This window comes from Rattus norvegicus, chromosome 14, assembly GCF_021556685.1.
Source record: "Rattus norvegicus strain SHRSP/BbbUtx chromosome 14, alternate assembly SHRSP_T2T, whole genome shotgun sequence".
NCBI lineage: Eukaryota > Metazoa > Chordata > Mammalia > Rodentia > Muridae > Rattus > Rattus norvegicus.
In genome coordinates, this window is record NC_141547.1 from 33,985,561 (window position 1) to 34,009,173 (window position 23,613).

Below are 23,613 nucleotides of genomic sequence, written 5' to 3' on the forward strand. Positions count from 1 at the left end.
AAAGGTATTGACACACGACAGCAAAGTATAATGACAACTTATACTATGGTTAGGCACTCAGCAGAAATGGTGGGGGTGGGGGATGGGGTTTATGCGATAGAGAGATACACAGAAAGAATATTTAGTAGCTTTTCCAATATGTCGTGACTATTCCTAAATGTAAAAGAAGGTCAGGGAGGGACCTAAAATTCAACCAGGAGAATAGAGGTAAATAGAGAGGCTAAATACTCCTGCTAAATATTAAAAACGACAAAATGATGTGTGCCAGGAATTCCCACAAAATACTCTGAAGATACACATTAAAACAAAAACAAAAAAAAAAAAAAAAAAAGCTTGAACAACAATTATCTGTAAGGTAAATTCATTTCCACTGGCGATTTGTAGAAACATGCTAGGCAGCTTTTGGCACGGTCCTACAGTTCCTTCCTCCTGGTACAAACGCCTTCACACACTTCTGGCATTTGAATCCTCTTCTAAGTGAGAGGGTCATCATTACATAGGCACAACATAAAACCAGCAAAAAAACAAAGAAACAAAAACAACAAAAAACAAAAAAAACAAAAAACAACAAGGCCATAGCCATAGCTGGGCTACAAAGGCAGAGATGTGTGCTGGCACTCTTTCTATTGCCACCTCAGAGGTTGAGCACCACAGCCAGTAACTCAAGCCCCTCTGGCCCACAACTGAACAAAGAAGGGCGAGCTGGAGGGCGAGCTGGAGAGGACGCAGCAGTTTAGACCCCCAGCTCTTGACTCCCAGTGCCCACATGGGGATTCACAACCATCTCTAATACCCTTCCAGGGCATCGACACGCTAGTCTGATCTTGGCAGGTACCAGGTATGCATATGGCATATATGCATGTAAAATCCTCATATACATAAAACAAATACATCTTATTCAAAGCGAGTGAGGTTAGAGACTAACACCTACTCAGTGAAGCCCTTAGAAATGACTTCAAAGTCTGAGAGAAAGCTTCAAGTAAAGAACTTGACTAAGCCACTGTTAGATTCCTAACCGAGACAAAAACAATATGCCATTTTAAGATAGAAGATTCTAGGATAATTTGTAACATAGTAAAGAACACATAATACATACCTATCTTTTATCTTTTAAAAGTCCAAAACAAAGATAAAAAACTGGCAGCACTATGTGAGTTCTGCTTCCTGTATCTCACTAATTCCAAATCCCAGCAATGCTCTAATGTAAGTCAGGCTAGAAAGTCCTGACTTAAGTCCCATGCTTCTACTTGAAGCCAAAGTTAGAGGCTTGGATAAAGACAGTAAGTCAAATGTACATACTGTTTTGAATATAATTTAACGGAAATGCTTACAAATTAGAATATGAGCACACATATACACTAACTACTGCAGAAGCTAGTGAGCTAGGAACTGTTTCTCATGAGTAAACCATCTAAACTGCGTAAGTAAGTCATGGGAAAATGAATGTGTTAAAATGCTATGACGACAAGATTTAAATGAGGAAGTTTCTAGCATATCTTATCTAAAACACTGTTAAAAAACACAAGGCTTTGTATTTTTCAGGATCATTCAATCATTAAACTTAGAAAATTTAATTCCTGCAGAAAATAAAATTCTATCTCCAACTCAAATTGATAAAAGACCACTGTTTTATTTATTTTTGGGTTTTTGCAACAGGGTTTCTCCATATAGCCCTGGACGTCCTGGAACTCTCTCTGTAAATAAGACTGGTCTTGAACTCAGAGATCTGCCTGCCTCTGCCTCCTAAGTGCAGGGATTAAACCACTACCGCCCCACAAATGTCAGTACTTTAGAGAAAACTTATTATCAGCTCTTCTACACTCATGCTGTTACTGGAAGAACAGAATAAAAGAAAGGCAGATATTAAAACCGTGCCTTAAACTCTACAAACTGCCGTGCCAACTACACTGAACGTAACAATCCAGGCTGAGGACAGAGCTCACGTGACACAGTACCTGCATAAAGCTTGGATTTGGTGACCAGAACCCAGAAACTGGGAGTAAGATACAATATATTTGAAATCTCAGCACTCTGAAGGTGGAAACAAGAGGACCAGAAGTTTAAAGTCACCCTTTGCTACTCATGCCCTGTCTTAAAAAACAAACAAACAAAAAAACCCCAACCAACCAACCAACCAGTTGTGGAACTCACACCTAAAATCTAAATACCTGGGGAGGCTGAGGACTGCAAGGAGTCTGAGGCCAACACTCAACTCATTATCCCTCCAAACTCTTTGTTATAGGCAGGGCTAGTAGTTAAAGCGCTTGCTGTGCAAGCATGAGAGCTGAGATTATAGCCATATAAAAGCGGAGAATAAAAGTTGCATTTGTAGTTAGGGTGGAAGGAGACCATTGAGGCAGATCCCAGAGGCTCACCGGCTTAGCCAGCCTAGCAGAGCGCTCAAGCTCCAGGTTCACTCAGTGAGAGGCGAGACACTGTCTCAACGGATAAGGCAGAGGACAACAGAAAGAGACCTGAAGTTAACCTTTCATAGATTACAAGCAGGCAAGTATACACACAGACATTATGATTTGAGCATCCATATAAAAAAGGACATTAAAAACCCATCTTAAGCTTTTAATATCTATGAAATATACATAAAGCAAAATACAACATTAAAGCAAATTAACATTTAAAAGTGTAAATCATGAGCTTTCCTTAAAATTAGCTCCCACTATCAAATTCTTCTGTTTTAGAAGAACTGTGCTAACCACTGCTGGATGTGTTATAAGATTACCTCTATACACTACCTAGAAAAGGCAAACTCAGAGAAGGAAAGCAGAACATAGCTGGCCAACAGCTGGGGATAGATGCAGTGACTCTTGAAAAGGTAGAGACGGGGAGATGGGAAGGTTTTAGGTATAGCAGTGCTACTAGATAAATGAGTCACAACTGGTTAGAATAATGACAACAATAACTGACATACAAAAATACTAGTCAACAATACCAATTCTTGTAATTTTACAGTATCTTATTCTAATTTTCAATTACTTCAAACCTGTCAGTTAGGCATAAGATGATGCAACCCAGTAAGTGATACCTTAGTTGAATGGATTACAGAGCATCCAACTCTGCTCTGATCAGCTCCCTGACCTCTGCGCCTCACAGTGGGAGGGAGTCTGCTGAGGTGCTGTTATGCATGCACACAGTCCTGTGGCTCAGCCCCCTCAGCAGGTACAGACCCACTTCAACCTGCCTGACAAAGAAAACAGACCAGAAAGGTGTCTAGCACCATGCAGTTCCGCTATTTTCCAGTTAACTGGTTAAATACTGAAACCTCACAGTATAGTATCCACTTCAAGTGTCGTTCTAACACGACATGAGTTCACAGGCAGACTGAACTCAACAGTGTCTTAAGGAGGAAGCAGGTGACATGTTAGACACTGGTTAGTGGGTCTGCTCTTACAGGGAAGGCATGGAATCATACTAACGTGTCCCTGGAGCAACTGAACAGAACAGCATTTTGACTCATGAGACAGTGAACATCGTTACAGAAGCCATGACTATCACTATTTGTTTTCAAGTTACTACTAATGTGGTTGAATTAAATCCGTTAGTTAGCATTCCCAGGAGTCTCTGCCATCTTTGTCTGAAGTAGCCTCCTCTACTCCATTCTAGGATGAAGGATTCGGACCCCTCTGTTCCTGAGGAGGTTCACCCATGTCTTCTGATGGATGTTTGAGGAAAAGAGGAACAGTATACCTCCTGCCAACTATTTGACCATGTCTTGGGAGAGAACTGTTTCTGTCAGCTTATATTTTTTGAAAAAAATTTTCAGATTTATTTATGTGTAAGGGTGTTCTATCTAAATATATGTGTGCATACCACATGCATACCCACTGCCACTGGGGGTCAGATGAGAGCACCAGATACCTTGGAACTGGAGTCACAGATGGTTGTGACCCACCACATGGGAGCTGGGAACCGAAATCAGGTCTTCTGCAAGAGCAGCCAGTATTCTCACTGCTGAACAGTTGAGTCTATCCAGAACTATTTAAGAATACTCACTTACACGGTGAGTCCTATCTATGAAATTCCACACAGAGATGACCACAAATATTTACTTCCAAAGCAAAGAATAGCTAAAAGTATAGTTATGCTGTGATAAAAGGTGTAAGTTAGGTCTGTTCGAAGCAAATCTAGATATGCAGTCTATTTTCTTAAGCAGAAAAACTATTAACATTCAAAATATATGGACATATCATTAGTTTATATTTCATTATATTTTGAGAAAATTAATTTTAAGAAAAGTTTATACTCTTAATATATTTCAAGAAAGTCTCAAAAAGGTTTTCCCCCTTTATGTTTTAAAATTTCTAAAGACAGTGCTTCTAAAAAATGTTTAAGAAATACATAGCATCTTCCAACAGGTGATACTTAAAAGAAACGGTACCCACACAGCTTCCTTCCCAAGGTGCCTGTGATCCTACAGTGCTTTAAACTAGAGCGGGGACAGGACAGGGTGCTTCTGGGTCTACAGCAAATGGCACCTGGCAATACCGCTCAGCTTAGCTGTTCAGGTGGCGCAAGGCTGAGTGAGTGTACTACCTGGCAATCTGAAAGTCACCCCCTGCAGAATGGAAACACAAACACAGCTAGTTTATAGTTTAATCAGCTAATGTGCTCAGGGAATGCCAAGTGTACACAAGCCTAGCACTGTGGGAGACAGACGGACATACATTGTCCTGACAATAACAATAAAAATAAGGGGTAATTCAGATGTTCTCAACTAACAAATAATGTAGTATGAATTGATAACTCCAGACAGCAAACATGCTATGGTTAGATATCTCTTAAATCTGGATTAAGAAGTGGGGAGCTGAGCATTAATTATATATATATAAAATTAGGCTAATCTACAGAAAAATAAATGGTACTATATATTACAATGTCACAGATAACCTAAATATTATTCAAGGACTTGTTATCTTTATGAAAATTACATAGATACATAGATACGTGTGTGTTTTACATTTTATGTTGTGTATGGGACAGGGTGGTAGAGTCATGTGGAGGGAGGTCAGTAGTCAGCTCTCCCCTTTCAAACATGAATCCTGAGAATCAAATTCAAGTCATCAGGCTTATTAGTATTAGTAACAAGTGCCTCCATACAGTGACTCATTCTTCCAGCCTAAGATTATTATTTTATAAACGAGGGCAATATGGCAAAGAAATGAGAGAAATTCTGTTATTTGATAACAAATAAATTTCCATATAATGTCATTGCCTATTGGTAATGTCCTACAGTCTCCTAGTATTCTGTAACAGCGAAGTAGTCTTTATTAATTCATACCTTTCCCCTCATTGTTTTCACTGGCCAACTAGTCTTAGAGACATAAAAAAAGTTAGCCTTATGAAGATATTGCTTGATGAGTAAATGAGGACCTTTCCCCCCCCATTTTCTTGCAAAAATTTGCATGCATCTGGAAAACATCATGCTAGGAGAATCAAAACAGACACAAGGAGTCAACACTGAATGAATGAACTCACAAGAGAAACCTAGGAGACAAACTCAGAGAAATGCAGAGAAGAATGGAAGTTGGCAGCAGCTGGGATGGAGTTGGCAATGGAAAATGCTGTGTGTTCTAGGGAGCAGTTTCAGTCTTAGATACTCACTGTAGAGCACTGACCACAGTCAGTCATAACCACTAATTTCAAAATAGCTACAGGATGGATTTTGAGGCTAGAGTGGTAGCTCAGCTGTTAAGAGGACACACTGCTCTTCCAGAGATCTCAGCTCAGCTCCCAGCACCCACATCAGGCAGCTCACAATAGTGCAAAACTCCAGCCTTTATCACACACTGTGCACATCGGAATACACACACACATACACACACACACACACACACGCACGCACGCACGCACGCACGCACACACACTCTCTCTCACACTCACATGCTCTCTCTCACACACTCTCTCTCACACACACACACACACACACACACACTCTCTCTCTCTCTCTCTCACATATAATTAAACTTAAAATCTTTAAAGAACGGATAGATTTTAAGACATCTCACCACAAAATAGGTTGAGTGTGAAATGATTATGTTAATAAGCTCAAAATCATTCCATAATACAAATACATACATACATGAGAACACATCATACTCCATAAACAAATACAATATTTGTTGGTTAAAAGTAAAAATTTAAAAAGATTTTTAAAGTTTCAAAAGAAACTTCAAGAACTTTAGTACCAGAAAAGTTGAACATATTAAAAAAATTAATTATTTCTACATCTTATCATCTTTTTTTCAGAGACTAAGGAATCACACTGTATCTTCACTATGAATCACCCAAGTCCCTTTCATCTGATTAATTATCAACAAGACTCAAGAGTTCCAGGTCCAGTGTAACTGGACTGGGAAATGTCTGTGCTTCATTTGTCTAGAGACATAATCTGAGAGGAACATCTGTCATACTGCATTTCCTTCTAGTCTAACATGACAGATTTTTCTAAAGCCACCGACTATTTCTCATCGTTGAGAATTGAAGTGACAGTAAAGGACTCTAAAGTACTAAGGACACAGGACAGATGGAGTAGGCAACATTTGTAGGTCAGAACAAGCATTGGAGAAGAAGCAATCTGGCTCTGGACTCTGTGATCACACCTGCAGGACATCTTGTTCCCAAAGCCAGAGTAGGAGCCCTGGGTCTTCAGTAAGGAGTAATTTCACTAAGAGAAGGAATATTCTGGAGCAGGTTTCCAGATAATTAGACTAGGACCTGAAGCTAACATTCACCATTTACTGTTGGCCCTCTCCCTAGGAAGAAAAGAATTTAAATCTCAATCAACCTGCCAGTGTTGTAAAAAGCTGGTTAGAGGTGAGAAGCATTGAAAACTTGCCAAAGGAAGCTGAGAAAGACCACCGGGAGATCTGTAGAGACAGCTTGCAGACTTTCTAACCCTTGTTAGTAGTAAAAAACGTGTTAAGATTTATTCTTTTTGTTTAAAAGAAAGACACATTAAAAAACCAGCACTCAGTGGTCATCTCCTAAACAGAAACCATCACACAGAAACAATGACCACCAGACTGATTCCAATTTCACAAGGTATCATTGTTTTGAACCTATTTTTTTTTTTTTTTTTTTTTTGGTTCTTTTTTTCGGAGCTGGGGACCGAACCCCGGGCCTTGCGCTTCCTAGGTAAGCGCTCTACCACTGAGCTAAATCCCCAGCCCCTGAACCTATTTTAATTTGAAAAGTGACTTTAAAATCTTATAAAGTGACTTTAAAATCAATACAAGTCAGCATATAGTTTCTAATTTAGTAAGGGTTTCTCCACACACTACTAGCAAACTCAGTTTGTAGTTACGATTATTTTGAGGTCAACATTATCATCTGTTTATTCTTCTCTACTTTAAAATATTATTTCTGCTATGGTGAAATCACATGATATAATAATAAAAACAATAATACAAGAATAAATAAGATTCAATGTGGTCTACTGAAGATACGATGCTACTTTTAGTGCAGCATAATTAATCATAGTGGTACTTCTAAATATATATGTCACCTTTCAGCTCCAAGTTTAAGAAACGCTAGTTAAGCAAAGGCCTCTCCCCATGTCTTACCTGGTGGTGGAATCAAAGGTGGAGCAGTGCTGACAGTTGGAGGAGGTGGAAGAAATGGAGGAGGAGGAAGGTGAGTAGGAGGAGCCCCTGGAGGGAAAAATGGAGGTGGTTTGCTGAAATTGTTGTCTACTTCAGTGGCAGATCTGTCAGAAAGAACCTAAAAGTAAAGCATAATTAATTAGAAAGATAAGTAAGTGTTCTTATCTAATTGAATCTTGTTAGTTCACCTTCTCTAACCTAAAAAGTGAAAGAGAATGGTTTTAATTCTCACACTTTTAGGGGGTAGTATTTCTAGGTGACTGTGATGGTGTCCTAACTAAGTACATTACATGACTATATACTCACTCGCCTACTGTTAAAAAGGCTCATACTCAAAGCCGAAGACAAAGAACTAGACTACCAAAAGATCTTCAGTAAGAACAAATGACAACATTCCAAGTTAGAAACAAACACAACACAGCAATTCATCTCACACAAGGTTCACGCACTGGAGTCAGTTACAGCAATGACCAGTATAGATCCAGCTCTGAGAAATTCACGTGCCTCAGGCCAGGCATTTGAGGACCTAATTTCACCACCCAGAAAAGTGGTAAGCATGTGGTAACAGGTAGAAAATAAGCAGTTATAAAATGCAATTAACTTTTCACATGACTTCTGCTGAAAGCAAAGGTTTCACATGGAAATAGTAGTACAGTTGTTGTCTGTGTGACCAGCTAAGAACACACACCACAGGACAACCCAAGCTCACTAGAGCAATGCACGAATGTGACTACCATAGATTGGCACTTCTACTGGTTACGTGATGTATTCAATGGGCAATGAGATTCTTGAATTCTTACTAAAACATATCATTTAAATATATAATTCTTTTATCTAAGTTTTTCTAGTTTGAGTACAATAATTTTTAGAGTAGTCTACTCATAACATATTAATACTGGAATTGATTTAGAAGTTATGACATTTGTAATGGTAGGAACAAAAAGAACTATCTTCTACTTTTATAAAATAATTACCTTTAAAGATAATTTATTCTAATATAAAAATAATTTATGCTAAGAAGCATAAAAATGCTAAAAAGCATATGTTGTATACTTTACTGACAAGCAACATCCAGGTGGTAGAAGTCCAGGTGATTTCCCTCTTACTTTTCAATGAGCTTATATAGTATGTTTATAACAAACAAAGGAAAACCACAGAAATTAGAGATTATGGGAAATTTTTCTAATTAATATAAAGCCAATGGTTTTGCGTTTAAAATCCATCTCTAGCACAGAAAGCAACCGACACAGCCTAGCAATAGGAGTAGACACACACACACACACACACACGATGCAGGACAGTTGGTTTTCAGATACGAAACCTGTATATTGCTGTTCTCATTTGCACGCCGTCTTCCTTCTACTCGGCTGATGGTTATTGTTTGACCAATGACATCGATTGCTCCAGGTAATCTCCTGAAACACAAAAGTTGAATCAATTCTATTTCCTCTAATTAGATGACTGAAAAACAATAAAACATTAAGAAATAAACTTTTTATGATGTATTTTTAAAATAAAAATAGAGTGAAAGAATTTCTCTAAAGTAGAGTCTCCTACTTTGTAAACAATTTATCTTCATGGAATAGAATCGGATAGTAAATGCTAGACAAACTGAAATAAAATGTTAGCCACTACCATTCCTCACTTAAAGTTCTCAAAAAAGGCTTGGAGAGAAATAACGGTTATTTTCACACACAAATACACCCCATACACCATGCTCTTTAGCAATGTATTCCAGGCTTTGAAACATCAAAGGGAGAAAGCAAGCCACGTTTTCCTCTCTAGTGGCTCCTGGCAAACAGGGATAGACCGGCTCACTTGCAGTTGGGTAGTTACAACCCCTCGCAGTTAGAGACGCTGAGGACACACGGTCTACCATAAACCACTCTACAGACTTGGCAGGAAGACTCAGGAGGTTACATTCCTTTGTTCTTTCTAAGCACTATTATGAGTTGCAGAAGGACTTTTAAACGCATCTCTATGCCCAAACTGACAAGAAAGAGAAACCACTTACAGAAAGAGGCTATGAAAAGTAGACAGAAGAATTATCCCCCCTTCCAGTCCTAACTTTAAAATGTCACTTTAAAATGCCACCCAAGTATAATAATGGAATATAGCAGATGTTCCAGCTAACGAGTCAAGTTCTTAAACAATGAACAGAGGAATAACAATGCCTGCTATTTTTTAAGATGCTTATGGTGCTATACCTAAGCCAAAACAAATAAACAAAAATCCTTCAAAGAAATCTATTAAAGCTTAAATGAAAAACAAAACAAAGAAGTGTGTATTTTTATATAGTAAGATCAAAGAGCAGAGTACAGCTAATTGACATAATAATTGGATCACAAAGCCAATTTTTATGCCTGAAACCTAACTTCCAATAAGGAAATTAATTCATGAACTTCCTTCCAACAAGGTAATTAATTCACTTTTGAAAGCATTTAGGACTTTCCTGGAAATAATGCATTAGCAAGTTTGTTTCCGGTAATCATGTTTATAGCTATAAAAATAAAGAGAGCCCATCACTAACAGTATACAGAGATGCCATCCAAAGTACAAGCTGACATCCTTCATTGTCTTCTACGGCAGACTCAACAGTCTAGCAAAAAACTCGGATACAATCTAATGTCAACAATGACCATGTCTTACTAACGCGCTTTTGTACACTTTTAATACAATAAAACAATGTTCCGGCCTTTCTAATTTTATGCAGATTATCCACTTTTTAGTATCCTACAAAAAGTCAAGAGCAAGAGTGACGCACACAACTTAGAGTTATGTTTGGCTTAAATATTTATTTTCATATTTATTCAAGTGTGTGCAGGAGCCCATGAAAGACAGATCAACGCCCAGGGAGCTGGAGTTACAGGCAGCTCAGCCACAGAGTGTAGGTGCTGGAACTCAGACACCAGTCCATTTCAAGAGCAGCAAGCTTGCTTTCTTAAGCACTGAGCTAGCTTTCCAGCCAGCAATTCATCAATTCCTCCAGTATAATTGCGGAAATACCCAAATTTTGATACATAGGAGACAATCCAAATATGGGGAAGCAAATAGTCCTCCAGTTTGTACTCTAATCCAAAACTATGCTGATCACTGACTGCTTCCCAAGGCACACGCTCCAACACCCTGCCAGACACGGTGCGTACTCTCCTCACCATCTATAGGACCAAAAGCTCAACACCACAACCTGCTACTTCCACTCCTCCTCTACTCCCACTGCAGCTTGGTTCCCGTCCCCAGTTTTAATGCTCATTGTTCCCACCCGAAACTCTCTTGTTTGGATCTGCAGTGTAGACTGCAGACTGTCTGACTCACTGAGAAGCAGGCCTCAAGAGAAGACTACCTTTTCTGTGGTAAGGAAGATGTTCAATAAACTGTCCCTTAGCAATGATCACAAGAACTTTCAGTTATGGACTTCTGGGACAGGAGGTATGCAGCCCTTTCAACTTTACCTCAAAGGAGGAGCACTGATTAGTTTTCTCAGTGGAGTAAGAACAAGATGGCATACACTATGTTTATAAAGCTATGCAGCTGAGAATCAGTCTTCACAACACATCACAGCAGTCACCTCCATTCCTAAGACTCCTTGCTTAGGTTCTTTAAAAAAGCCACACCAACTAACTCACTTTTATCAGAATGAATTTGCCACAGTGTTCACAAGTGGATTATGACATAATCATAGGTGTATCAAAGTACACAATAGTACTTAACATAAAACACAACGAAATAAGTTAAAACTCCATTAGTCCTGATTCACATTATGGAAATATATTGAATCATATTAGTCCCTAAATGTGTTCCCACCAAGTTCCCCACTCTACCATAGTGAGGATTAAACCTAGGGCCTCATGTATGCTAGGTATGTTGCTTGAAAACATGCAGCATGAGTGCTTCCCTGCGGGAGAGCTACTGCTACCTCAGATGTCAACACAGTACAGCTAGGCTACCTGGGCTTCCAAACCTCCTCAGTAAGGCTGAGTCGGCTACTGACATTCTCCTAATTCTTAATATTAGACTCAACTATATTGTAAAAAACAGAAAGAAACTAACCACTCTAGATATCTGACTTTTCTAGCTTAAACAGGTTCTTGTTTGTAAGAAGTTTCTATCTTGTAAATTTCTACAGATATGAAAACATCTATGGAGTCAAATTAAAATGTTGTATTTTGATGATTCGATGTCCCAGAAAGAACTGAAAGGCTGCTAACAAAGATACAACTGGAATTTCTCAATGGCAACTAGGGGTCAAAGGTTGCTTGCTAACCATCATCAGAATTTTATGTCTAAGCTACCCACTTTTAGCAAGCAAGGCAAAGGCATCCCAAGTGCACAACTCTTTAGGGTGTATGACAAAAATAAAGCATTGGTTTGCAGATTGCTTGATGGTAATTCTAAAACTTGTATTAACTGAGTATATTACTTACATTTTTAACTCATAACTTATGTATGACACGTCAACTATTATTATTCACATTTTTACATACGAGAGAATACGGAGCAAAATTGTACCCTGTGAATTATTTTTGGAAGAAAGTATGATAGATTGTAACTGTTAAATTTTATTAGCAATGAAACACACAAAAAATATGTCTTGCCTAAGCAACCCAGAACACACATATTAAAAATAGTTTTGTAAAATGATGTCTACTATAAAGGTACAGATATTAAAATCAGACGTGATTCCTTATAAAAAGCGTAAATGACACAAAATCAACAATATTTAGAACCACCAAATTGACTGTAACTCAGAAATTACAACCATATGCTTTGAAAGCACCAAAACCAGATGAAATTTGCAGTATCAGCACAACAAAAATAGAAGGGGCCTTCACAGACCCATTCTCAGACATCCAACGCCGCCATGTGAAGTTCAACAGCATGAGCCGATCAAATGGGGGAGTCCCACAGAGATGCGCTCCACTCACGAAGAGCACGTGTTCTTAACTAGCACATGCAGGGCTTTCTAGGAAGGACCATGACGTCCCAAACATAAGTAGATAGAAGTGTATATACGTATAATGAGACAAGAGGCCACTGTGCAAATCAAGTTTACAAATGAATTATTACTGCAAAGAGAAACCACCACACCTCCTAGCTTTATATTTCTGAGGTGTTTTCTTTTTCATAGCACAGTTTCTAATAAAAACAAAAAAAGGAGACATTTCAAGATTTAGTCTCTAAAACAAAGTATTTGAATTTTTCTTATATTAAAAAATTAGGTATATTTATTTTATACGTACAAATGTTTTTCTGCATGCTTGTTTGTACACCATGTGCATGTTTGACGTTTATAATGATCACAAGAGGGGGGTCTGATCCCCTGGAACTGGAATTAAATAGTTGTGAGCCCTCCAGTGTGTGCTGGGAACTGAGCCTGAGTCTCTGCAAGGGCAGTAAATGAGCTTAACCACTGAGCCCTCTCTCCAGCCCCACCATTGAAATGTTCATATTCCCAAGTTAAAGACAGAGCTGGCCTGTGAGGGGTCTCAGTCAGGTCATGCAGACGTAACAACACACAAGATCATCTTAAGTACACAAACGGGAAACAAGGGACATTCTAAATGGTGTGACAGGCATAAACCAAGAGAAGGAATGTAGAGAAAGCATTGCATAGGATGCCTACTGCAAATGCACCTATCATTCAGCTTGGAAAGGAAGATGCATAAAACCCTCTCAAAGTGGCTGGTTATCAATCAAGAGGCAGAAACTATAAATTAAATGAATAGTAAACATAATATATAGGACTCTGAGGCTATAAACGTTAACCAATGTGAGTTTTCAGTATAGCAACATCTAGAGTTCTATAAAACTTCAAGATAAGCTAGCATTTAATTTGAATCTTTTAGCCAACCCAAAATTAAGCCTCTAGGTCAATTTGGATAGCAATGTTGCTGGTCAGGATAAATATTAATTCAATAATTATTCATTTAATCAAATTATGTGTTATACAGAAGTACCATTGGCACAAGTATTAAAATTTTGAATTACATGTAATTGCTAATATGAAAAAATTCATCTTATTTGACTCTACATATCAGATCTAGCTTTCTTAAAATATTTTCAAATTTCTCTTGAGTCTATATATAAAGTTTTGGTATCATTTAAATATAATTAAAACCTGCCAATCAAGACTATTAAGATAATTTTTTTTAAATTTTTTAAAAAGCTACTGTGTATTTTGCTGGTAATGGGCTTTATGTACTTATTTAATGTGCATGAGTGTTTTGTGTGCACATGTGTACTACATGGATGCCTGGCACCAATGGAGGTCAGAAGAAGGCATCAAGAGCCTGGAACTGAAGTCATAGGTAACAGATGTGCTGGAAGTGAAACCCAGGCCCCAACAAGATCAGTCAGTGATCTTAATCAGTGAGCCATCTCCTCCCACCCCCACTTTTTTTTTTCAAATTCTTAATCTGCAAAAACAAAAACTATTCTGAAAAACTTTACCCTAATAGTTACTAGACTGATAGGATTGTTTTTAAAAAGCTAAAATATTGTCTTTGATATGATGCCTACTTTTTTTTTTAAGATTTATTTATTTCACATACATGATGAGTACACTGTAGCTGTCTTCAGCCACACCAGAAGAAGGCATGGATCCCATTACAGATGGTTGTGAGCCACCATGGGGTTACTGGGAACTGAACTCAGGACCTCTGGAAGAGCAGTCAGTGCTCTTAACCACTGAGCCATCTCTCCAGCCCACAAATGTCTACTTTTTTCTTGACATAATAACTTATTCTTTTCTAACAGCAAATCTCAAATCGGCTAGAAAGTCTTAGAACTAAGAATATACAATTAAGCCTCTACAAGAAAAAAAAAATTCAAATCAAGCTTTCTTTTGATAGCATTGCCCCCTTTGCTTTTCATAAAATGCTACAATCAAAAGCATCTGCCATAATTTGAAGATCTAATAAATGATTAAAAACAAACCACAAGATCATTAGCACATGATTTAGACACAGGAAGAAAGCATAAAATTCAATAACAACACAAAACAAGAAAAGCAGTCCTGGTTTGGTTGTAATATTTAAAGTCTCAAAGGGCGTGTTAAAGTCATCCTGGTCCATACTTCCAAGTCATGCGTTAGAATGCCGACTCTCATACTAACTGCTATTGGCAATGCATTCTATGTGGGTAACACTGCTCACTGTATCCTCTGGGAATGACAGTAGTCCCATTGCATAGGCTCAGAGACATTATAGTTTGTGTCTGTCAGTGTACACATTGTGAGTACAAAAATCAAAATGCTGGGACTATTAACCAACCCATTATTAAGAGAAAACAGTAGAAGCTGATAGACCTACTTACTAAAGGAGCAGCCTTACTTAGACCCACCCCGTGGCTGGACAGGATTAGAAAGATTCTGTGGAGTTAAACTTAGAAGTCCCCAAAGTTCAGAAAAGTTACATAAGCAGTGAAAAATAGCTGGGAACATCATAAAAGGATGTATAGAAACAAAGAATTAACATGCAAAAAGGGGAGAGAAAAATAGGTTTAGGGCACCCATGAGTGTGGTTCAACGTAACAATCACCTAGCAAAGGCCAAAAGGATGACTAAGCCACATGCTAGGTCTCGGCGAGACGCCTCAGTGCACTGGGAAAGAGCATCATTGAGGATATGGGAGTCTCACAACTTGTTATCTTATTACATACTAAGAGACAAAGAACACCAAAGATCTAAACATGAGGAAGTAGCCAAGGTTTGAAACAGCCTTACCTTAGATCAGGTGACTCGGCCCTCCCATATCGATCCTGCCACTTCCCAACGCTTGAACTGGCTTTTCTGGAGGCAGTACTTGTCTGAGACTGAGAAGAGGTGCTGTTTCTGGTGAGATAAATTTTCTGTGTTTTTTCTTATTGTCTCTAATCCCCCCTTTCTGTTTATTTTTCCTTGGCATGCTTTCTCTAAAGTGCTTTGACATGTTCCTACTACAAGTACCACTCTTTTCAAGGCTGTACTTGCTGTGAACCTGACTGCTGGAGGCACTCAGTTTAGATGTTGTCCACACCCTAGTAACTCAAGGGTACTTTTATCAACAGAGTATGGAGTCAAGATGCAGAGATGAAAAAAGAACCAAGGGTATGTCCAAATAATTATCAAGGAACAAATTTCTGTACCTTTACGAATTAATAAGAATCTCTGCCATTTCACAAAATCTCATTCAAAACTGAAGTGCTTTCTCCTTTGCTTCTCAAAACCATATAAAAGTATTGTCAGTTCAGCTGGTTAACAGGAAGATTCATGATATGTTTCTTTAAAGAAATGATAAAATTTAATGTCAAAGTAACAGTTCTTCCCAAGTAATTCCCCAAGCTACTTTATCTCCAGCAACGTGCTCTATGTGAAGTTCAGGGCACAATACCATGAGCCTGTAAGCCGCACTCAGAGCACTGAGGACAGGAAATCAGAATTGGGTACATAGCAAGACCCTGCCACAAATAAGTTCAGCTATTTTTATTCTTGCCAATTCTATAAAAGATCAGTGTTCTTTCAAAGCTACTAAAAGTATGCCTGTTTCTAAGTCTATGTATGAAAACAGACACACAGGAAACTGGAAGAATGAATGCAAAGGACTGAAGTGGCTGTCACTACTGCTAAGGCAGTACCAGTGACAGCTCCACACATACCATTGGAGGCCCTGCCTTTGGCTCTGTGTTCAATATTTTATACATACATAAAGAGAAACTGTATTTAGTTGTCATGGAGGAAAAGAAATGCTCAAAGTGAACAGACCAAAGGAACCAAGTAATACATTAACTGACTGATACAGACACTGCACAGAGAGCACAGGAATCAAAGCTTTTGCCCTTCTTCCTTAGTCTAAAACAGAACAGAAAGAACTGCTAACAAATCCTGAACTCTATTTAACTGTGTGGCTACGTGGAAATTCCCAGTCAATTAAGACTGTATTTGATTATCAATCAAATGAGTGTTATTCTGAAGCTACTGGAAGCCAGATTCTCATTATGAGAAAAAAGGAGACATGATATGGACTAGTCCTAAGAAAGAAAGCAAATTGGCTGCAAAAGGAACCAGATTTCATAATCAAAATTTTATTTAAAAATATGAAAAGTGACACTTTCATTGAGATTGCTATCTTTCGCCCAGCTGTATAATGCTAAGGAGTCCCTAGAAATAAACAGTGACCCCCCCCAGTACCATGAGCACAGCCACCAGCCTGATTCAGATTTTAAATCAATATTTTCTCCTAAAAGGAATAAATGGCTTGAGAAGAAACCAAAAAAGTATAACATGATCTTGGAACGTCTTGCTCATGCCAAAAAGTAAATAACACACACACACACACACACACACACACACACACACACACACACACACACACACACCAAAAGAGACTCCAACTGGCCAAACTTGGGAAATTTAACACACCAAAACAAACTGTAGTATAAAAATCACACACAGGATTCACACACCATAAACACAAATGTGTCATACTTAATAAGCCACGCTCTTTCACATATAAGAATGCAGTTAGTGAGGCATGTTGGCAATACCAGCACTAGAGGGTGAGTTAGAAGGATTTTGAGTTTAGGGCTAGTCTAAGCAACCTAGCAAAATCTTTCCTCAAAAAATTGAAAAGCAGGAGATGGAGAGACGGCTCAGTGGTTAAAGTACTTCCAGTTAAAGTTCCAGTAGCTTCAGAATAATACTCATTTGACTGATAATCAAATACAATCATAGTCGATTAGGAATTTCTTTCGGATAACCCAGGTTTGGTCCCTAGCATCCATGACTGCTTACTCCCACCTACAACTCCATTCCAAGGGGTGGGGCACCCTCGTCCTACTTCCTCAGAACCAGATATACACATGGTACACGTACAGACATGCTGGCAAAACTATCATAAAATAAAAGCAAGTAAGACTGGGTAGATGGTTCAGTAGTTAAGAGCACTGACAGTTCGCTTCTTGTAGGGGATTTAGGTTCGAGTCTCAGCCCCCACATGGCAGCACACAACTTTGTCTGTTCCAGAGCATCCAACACTTTTTTCTGGCCTCTGTGGGCGTCATGCACACATGTAGCACACAAACTTACGTGCAGACAAAACAGCCAAAACAAAAATTTCGAAGTTAATCAAGATTTTTCAGACATTGTAGCAGCAACTTGGTCATTATAAAAATCACCAGTCGGTGCTGAATTTCCTATGGGGTTAGGACTTTTGTTTCTTTGCAAAATTATTTTTCTAAAAATGGTACTAGGGATCAACCTCAGGACCTTGTGCATGCTAGGACAAGCAGTTTTTATTAAACAGAGAAACATCCCCAGTGCAAAAATTATTTATTAAATACAAAGGGGGACACAGAACTTGATCCAGAACCAGAAAGGCATCAGCCCAAGTAACTGACTAGATTTATCATCATCAATATAGTGGGGCAGACTGGAATTACTTATCAAGGCTGGTGCACTGAAGAGAAGACCCAGCTTCATTCACACAGTATTCTCAAAGCACAGCAAGTATTAAGCAGGAGCTGGCAAAGTCAGACTAAGGAACTATCTGTAAATCAACTGGATCACACCCTTTCAAAATCCAGCATCAGAAAATACAACAGAAGGCCCAGAGGCTGCTCTAGATGATAAACAGCTAAGGAGAGAGCTCAAATGAATGACCCTGGACTGAGTCCAAGGTCAAGAAGAAAACTTCAATAAAGAACAATATTGCGTTAACTGGCAAAACTGATGACTGGGGTGCATTAAATAAAAGTATTGATTCAGTATTAAATTTTCCTGACATTGGTAACTCTGCCCTATTCACAGTTACATAATAAAAAGTTTGCCCGTGTTCCTAAGAAATACAAGGTGAAGTGTTTAGGTTAAGAAAACAGTGCATCCAATGGTTACCATCCGAATTAGCATCCAAACAGTTAAGAGAACGCTGTATTTAAGAAACAAACGTAACACATTAGGACCCCAGGGAGCTGTGTAGATGAAGTTCTATACACTTTACTTATAACTCTTAAGTTTGAATACTTGTCAAAGTAGTAAAAAATGAAAACACCAAGGAAGTAATAAGTTTGGAAAGCCTTATCAAGATATAATTCATGTTACTCTTCTGGAGATATGTACTTCAAAAGAAAATAAATAATATGAAACTTATAAAGAAAGATGAAGCAAAGCAATCTGTTACAGCAAACACAGAACATTCCTTAAGTATGCAAACCGTGGGCAACACCCTCAGCTTCAGTGTCAATGACCCAGACCTGCTCCAGTACCTGGATGCCCCACTGCTGCCTCAGGCTGACTGAAGCTTCCTACCCTGGAAAGATCCCTGACAGCATGGCCAGTGCTGGCTTCCTAGAGAGGCAAAGGTTCCTGCAGGTGACTCTGGGGCCCTGTGGTCTGTAATGGAGAGCTCCAGGCATTGTCTCCTGGGGCCATGGCTGTGTCCTGCCAGATAACCCTGGTGTGCACACCTAGCTCTTCAACTATGTGGACTGGATTCAGGACACAATTGCTGCCACCTAAAGACCCCCAATCCCTCTGCAGTCACTATGCCGATAAAGAGACATTTTCTTTAAAAAAAAAGAAAAAAAGTAGTAGTATTCAAACCTGCTGGGCAGTATACAAGTTACAAACACCATTTCTAGCAACACCAAATTTAAGTTCTCTGCCAACATTGATCTATATAGCAGTAAGGGCATCTAAAACTTTAGCAATGGACAGCCACTGCTTAGGCCAGTATCACAGATCACTACTCTTAAATCTCTGTTTTATGTCCTGACAATACTATCTTCCCTATAAACTCAATGAATTATTTCCAAAGGTTTGATCCAATCTCCATATACATGTTATATAATAACTACAAAAGCCTCTGTTTGATTAGCTGAAGGTGAATCCAGAAAAGGAATTCCCTAAGGAGCTGTGAGTGCGCTGTCCTTCGTGTGCACTGTCCTCCGTACTAGGGCGAGCTGACACTAAGTGTGCTTCCATTGGCTGCAGGGCCACCACTGTACCTGCTAGGGACCGAGGGCCTGCTCATTTTCCTATCCTCCTTTCACATCATCTTTTTTCTGTCAGTTACCATCTTTTTTACACCAACTCTCATGCCTATCTTCCATCTCTTCACGTCTACTTGAATCAGAACACACTCGGTTTTGGGCCCCTCTGTCCCTCAGTTATCCCACAGTCAACCTGGCATAACCTCCATCACTCTGAATACATTGGTAGCCGTGCTTCATGAACTCATCTCAAGCACAGCTGACCTGGCTGATTTAAACCACGTCATCATTCTAACCAACTGGAAACCTAGACCATCTCTCTTTAGTCACTGGCTTCACTTTCCTAGCCCATCCCCACGGGCATATAAAAGCATACGCTCTCCCTCCCGTTATGAAAGAAGCCCCTGTGCCCTGCTGGCCCCAGCTCTGGCCAAGCGATCCCTCTTCTTTCCTGCTAGTTTATGCACTCCTCAGACCACCTCGGCGTCTCCGCTCTTCTCAGACATTAGCACTTCGTTGTACCATCTTCAGTAACTCCTAGTAAATCTGTATTTTATTTTGCTAGGAAAAAATGTTAGCAATCTGAAGAGAATGTCTCACTGTCCTCATATCCACCCACCGCCTACCATTATTTTTGCCGAGGCACTTGCTGTGATCTCCTACAAAGGCCCCCGTTCCGACCTTTACTCATTGTTCTTAGCAAAGAAACTAAATCGAGACTTGAAAACCCCATGTACCCCACATTCTCTCAGTTACTGAGTTCTGTGCTGGCCATGCACCCTGTTCCCTTTGGCTTCACTAAGATCACTGATTCACAACTGTTCCCTTCCTCACTTCTTCAATCATTAACATTCTAGTTAACTCACTCACTCGCAGATATATAAAACATTGCAACTTCTTTTACCTTAAAAAATCTGACCTCACACTCCCCCATTTTCCTGGTTCTGGCCCCACAGACAAAAGAAAGTCTTTAAAAACTGTCCCTACTTTTACTTTTCAACCCCTTTCATGTATTTGTTTGTTTTTGAAACAGTCTCTTTCTATGTAATCCTGGATGTTTCTGGAGCTCACAACACAGACTAGACTGGCGTCAAACTCACAGAAATCCACCTGCCTCTCTCTGCCTGCCGAGTGCTGGAATTATAGGTGGATCTCTCGTTTCTATTGAAGCTATTCAAAAGTCTTTTTAATTTACCTGTACCTTTTCAATTTACATGATTTTGGTCAGGATCGTCAATGCCTTTCACACCTGAAGGTCTCATAGGCATTTGGTTTTCATCTTCTGTTTGACAGCTGATTCCTCCACATGCTAGATTTCATCTCATGCCTCCTTATTGGTACCTTTCAGTAGTTTCCATTCATTTCTTTAGAGGCTCTGTCCTCTTACCACTTGATTACTATTTTTTGATGGTTTAATTAAATTTCACAGCCTCACTTTGGATACCATTTGAACAATGATCATTAGCTCAAGTTTCTGTCTCTGCCTAATTCTCTTTTCCTCATCCCATAGCCACATATCCAACTTTCCAATTTCCATTTCCCTAATGAATAGGCACCTCAACTTCTAATCCCTCAACTGAATGTTTTCTTTTTTCTCTCCAAAATCCATTCCTCTAGTAATTACTTCTCCTCTCTTAAATGACATCCCAGTCATTACACTTTTGTTGACCAAGACAAAAATCCTTGAATTCATTGAGGAAAACTTTTCTCTACAATCTATAACTAATCAACCCAGACAAGCCATTACAAACCTTTGCAATACACCCAGTGGCTAACAATTCTGACCACTCTACCATTACCTTGGTCCAGGACACCATTATCTCTTGCCTGGATATCTGGTGCAATCTCTGACCCCTGACCCCTGTTCCCATCACTGTTCACACTGTAAGCTGTTCTAAGTAAAGCAGCTAAACTGAGACATGGAAACCTCAGTCAGATTAATTGTATTGGCCTGAAAATCCCACTGTGGCTCCCCATTCATTTAAAAAAAAGGAAAACACAAAGTTTTATATCACCTCAAGATCCGATACAATCCAGCATGTCTCCCACAAAAGAGGAGAAAGCAAAAAGATTCTATCAACTTTTAAACAGCTTCGCTCTAACAGTAAATCCTAGAGAATGTTTTTATGTTAACAAAACTGTTGTGCACTTTACAGACCTTAATCCACAGCACACACGTGGCTCGAGTATAATGGAAGTGCTATTATTACATTTCATCAATTAGGAAATCTACTAACAAAGATCAGAGAATCTGTCCAAGGACACTCAACTAGTAAACCGCTGAGTTAGAATTTAAACCCCTGAAATCTAAGTCAAGATTTCAACCTCATAGCAAAACTCTAAAGCAGAAAGACACAGAAAACTGATGAATCAAAGTTGACCTTTTATAAAAAAGACCCAAATTCAAGAGAATGCTATTTATTAAGACATCAGTGTTCCTTAGTGTCTATAGACTATTTAACCAAATGTTTTATATTTCATTTAGTTCAAATAACATTTGAAATATTTCCATATCAATCCATAAAAATCTTGGCTCTCTTTTTAAATGTTTCCTTTTGGATTAAAGCTTTAAGAATCTTGGTTTTGGCTGGTCCTGGGACCACAAGCCATCAATACCAGCACCTGGGAGACAGAGCCAGGCAGATCTCTGTTTGAGAACAGCCCAGTCTATACAACAAGGTCTAGGCCAGCCAGGGCTACAATAGAACTCTGTGACAAACAAACAAATGACCATTTTAATTAGGAATGAGTCTTATGCTTCTCCATTAGGCTCTTTCTCCATTAGTATCCTATGAAATACAATTTCTCATAATAGTGACAAACTGTAGATCAAATGAAGAGAAAAGGAGAATGTAAATCTAAGCAGTCAACAAGATAAACAGGCTGGGGGAGACTTTGTAACGGCTGAGCTTACTTACTTCAGACCCAGTCTGTTACCTGGATCTAAAACCAAGACATCCGCCTTCCCTGGGCTTCACTTATTCTTTAGTTTACTGGCCACATTTCCATTGTCACAAAAGAAACAACTGGCACATTTGAGTGAAAAGAACACTGTTTTTTTCCTGCGCAATTACTCCTACCTAGTATTTTACAAACACAAAACTGGGTGTTTTGTGAAAGCAAAGAAAGCCATGAACCTTTTACAGATGACATTTCTATCACTTCTTTTACAAAAATACCTTTAAGTGCATAGAGCTTGACCTAGAAGCACAACAGCTCTTGGGTAAGGATGCTATACACAGCGAACACCGTGATTCGTCCAGCGTGTATGGAGGACACTGTACCTATACACCATGCTTCACTTGTTGCAGACTCAGGTGTCTGAGTTTTTCAAGGTGGAGTAAGCATCCTGAAGAGTTTTTAAATAATGATTTCCAACTAAAAGTCGACTGTTCTAGTTTGTACTGGTAGAACACTGGAAGCCTTCATAGTCAGCACAGCGTTAGAGCACAGATACAGCACCAAGATCCCAAAGCTGGGACATGACTATCTAACTAACCTGCTTGGTGGCAGACCAGTCTTGAACAATGATGGCGGAGAAGTAAACTCAGCTTTTGTAGATGGAAGTGCTGCTTCTTTCTCTGAATTTCCAGTTCTCCCTTGCTGTACCTTCAAAAAGAAAATGGGGGTTACTACTTTGCTTAATTTAACAGACCATCGAGCATGAGGCACTTCTAAGCCTGTAACATCTGTTCTGCAGTTAAATATGAAGAAGGTGTCAAGCCTGGATATCTATTGAGTTTAGCTTTAGGTGAAAGGGATCAAAATGTTCCATTTACTAAATAAAAAGTTCAGTTTGTCACTTAGAAGCCTCAATAAACTGGAGACTCCTGGAGACTCATAAACTGCTCATGAGTAAAGTAAATGAGTGTAGGCTATGCATGGTTATGACTCCATGGCTGAGTCCATGGAAGGAAGGCCTTGAAGAATTTCCCCTTCTGTACTCTCAATCTACAAGATATACTGGGGTATTAGTGGTATACATGTTATGGCAATAACCAACCCCTTCTTTTTACTATACTTAAGGCCTATT

General features: G+C 39.0%; 1 protein-coding gene across 23 annotated transcripts in view; it reads right to left on the reverse strand.

Moving 5' to 3' along the window:
• Fip1l1 (factor interacting with PAPOLA and CPSF1) overlaps positions 1–23,613 on the reverse strand; it is a 60,489-nt gene that overhangs the window by 17,474 nt on the left and 19,402 nt on the right. For 9 of the 23 annotated variants that reach the window (NM_001008295.2, NM_001437215.1, NM_001437214.1 and 6 more), the window contains 3 exon segments: positions 7,578–7,734; positions 8,938–9,031; positions 23,080–23,189. In NM_001008295.2, coding sequence (NP_001008296.1) covers positions 7,578–7,734; positions 8,938–9,031; positions 23,080–23,189 — 361 coding nt within the window. 23 annotated transcript variants of the gene reach the window in all.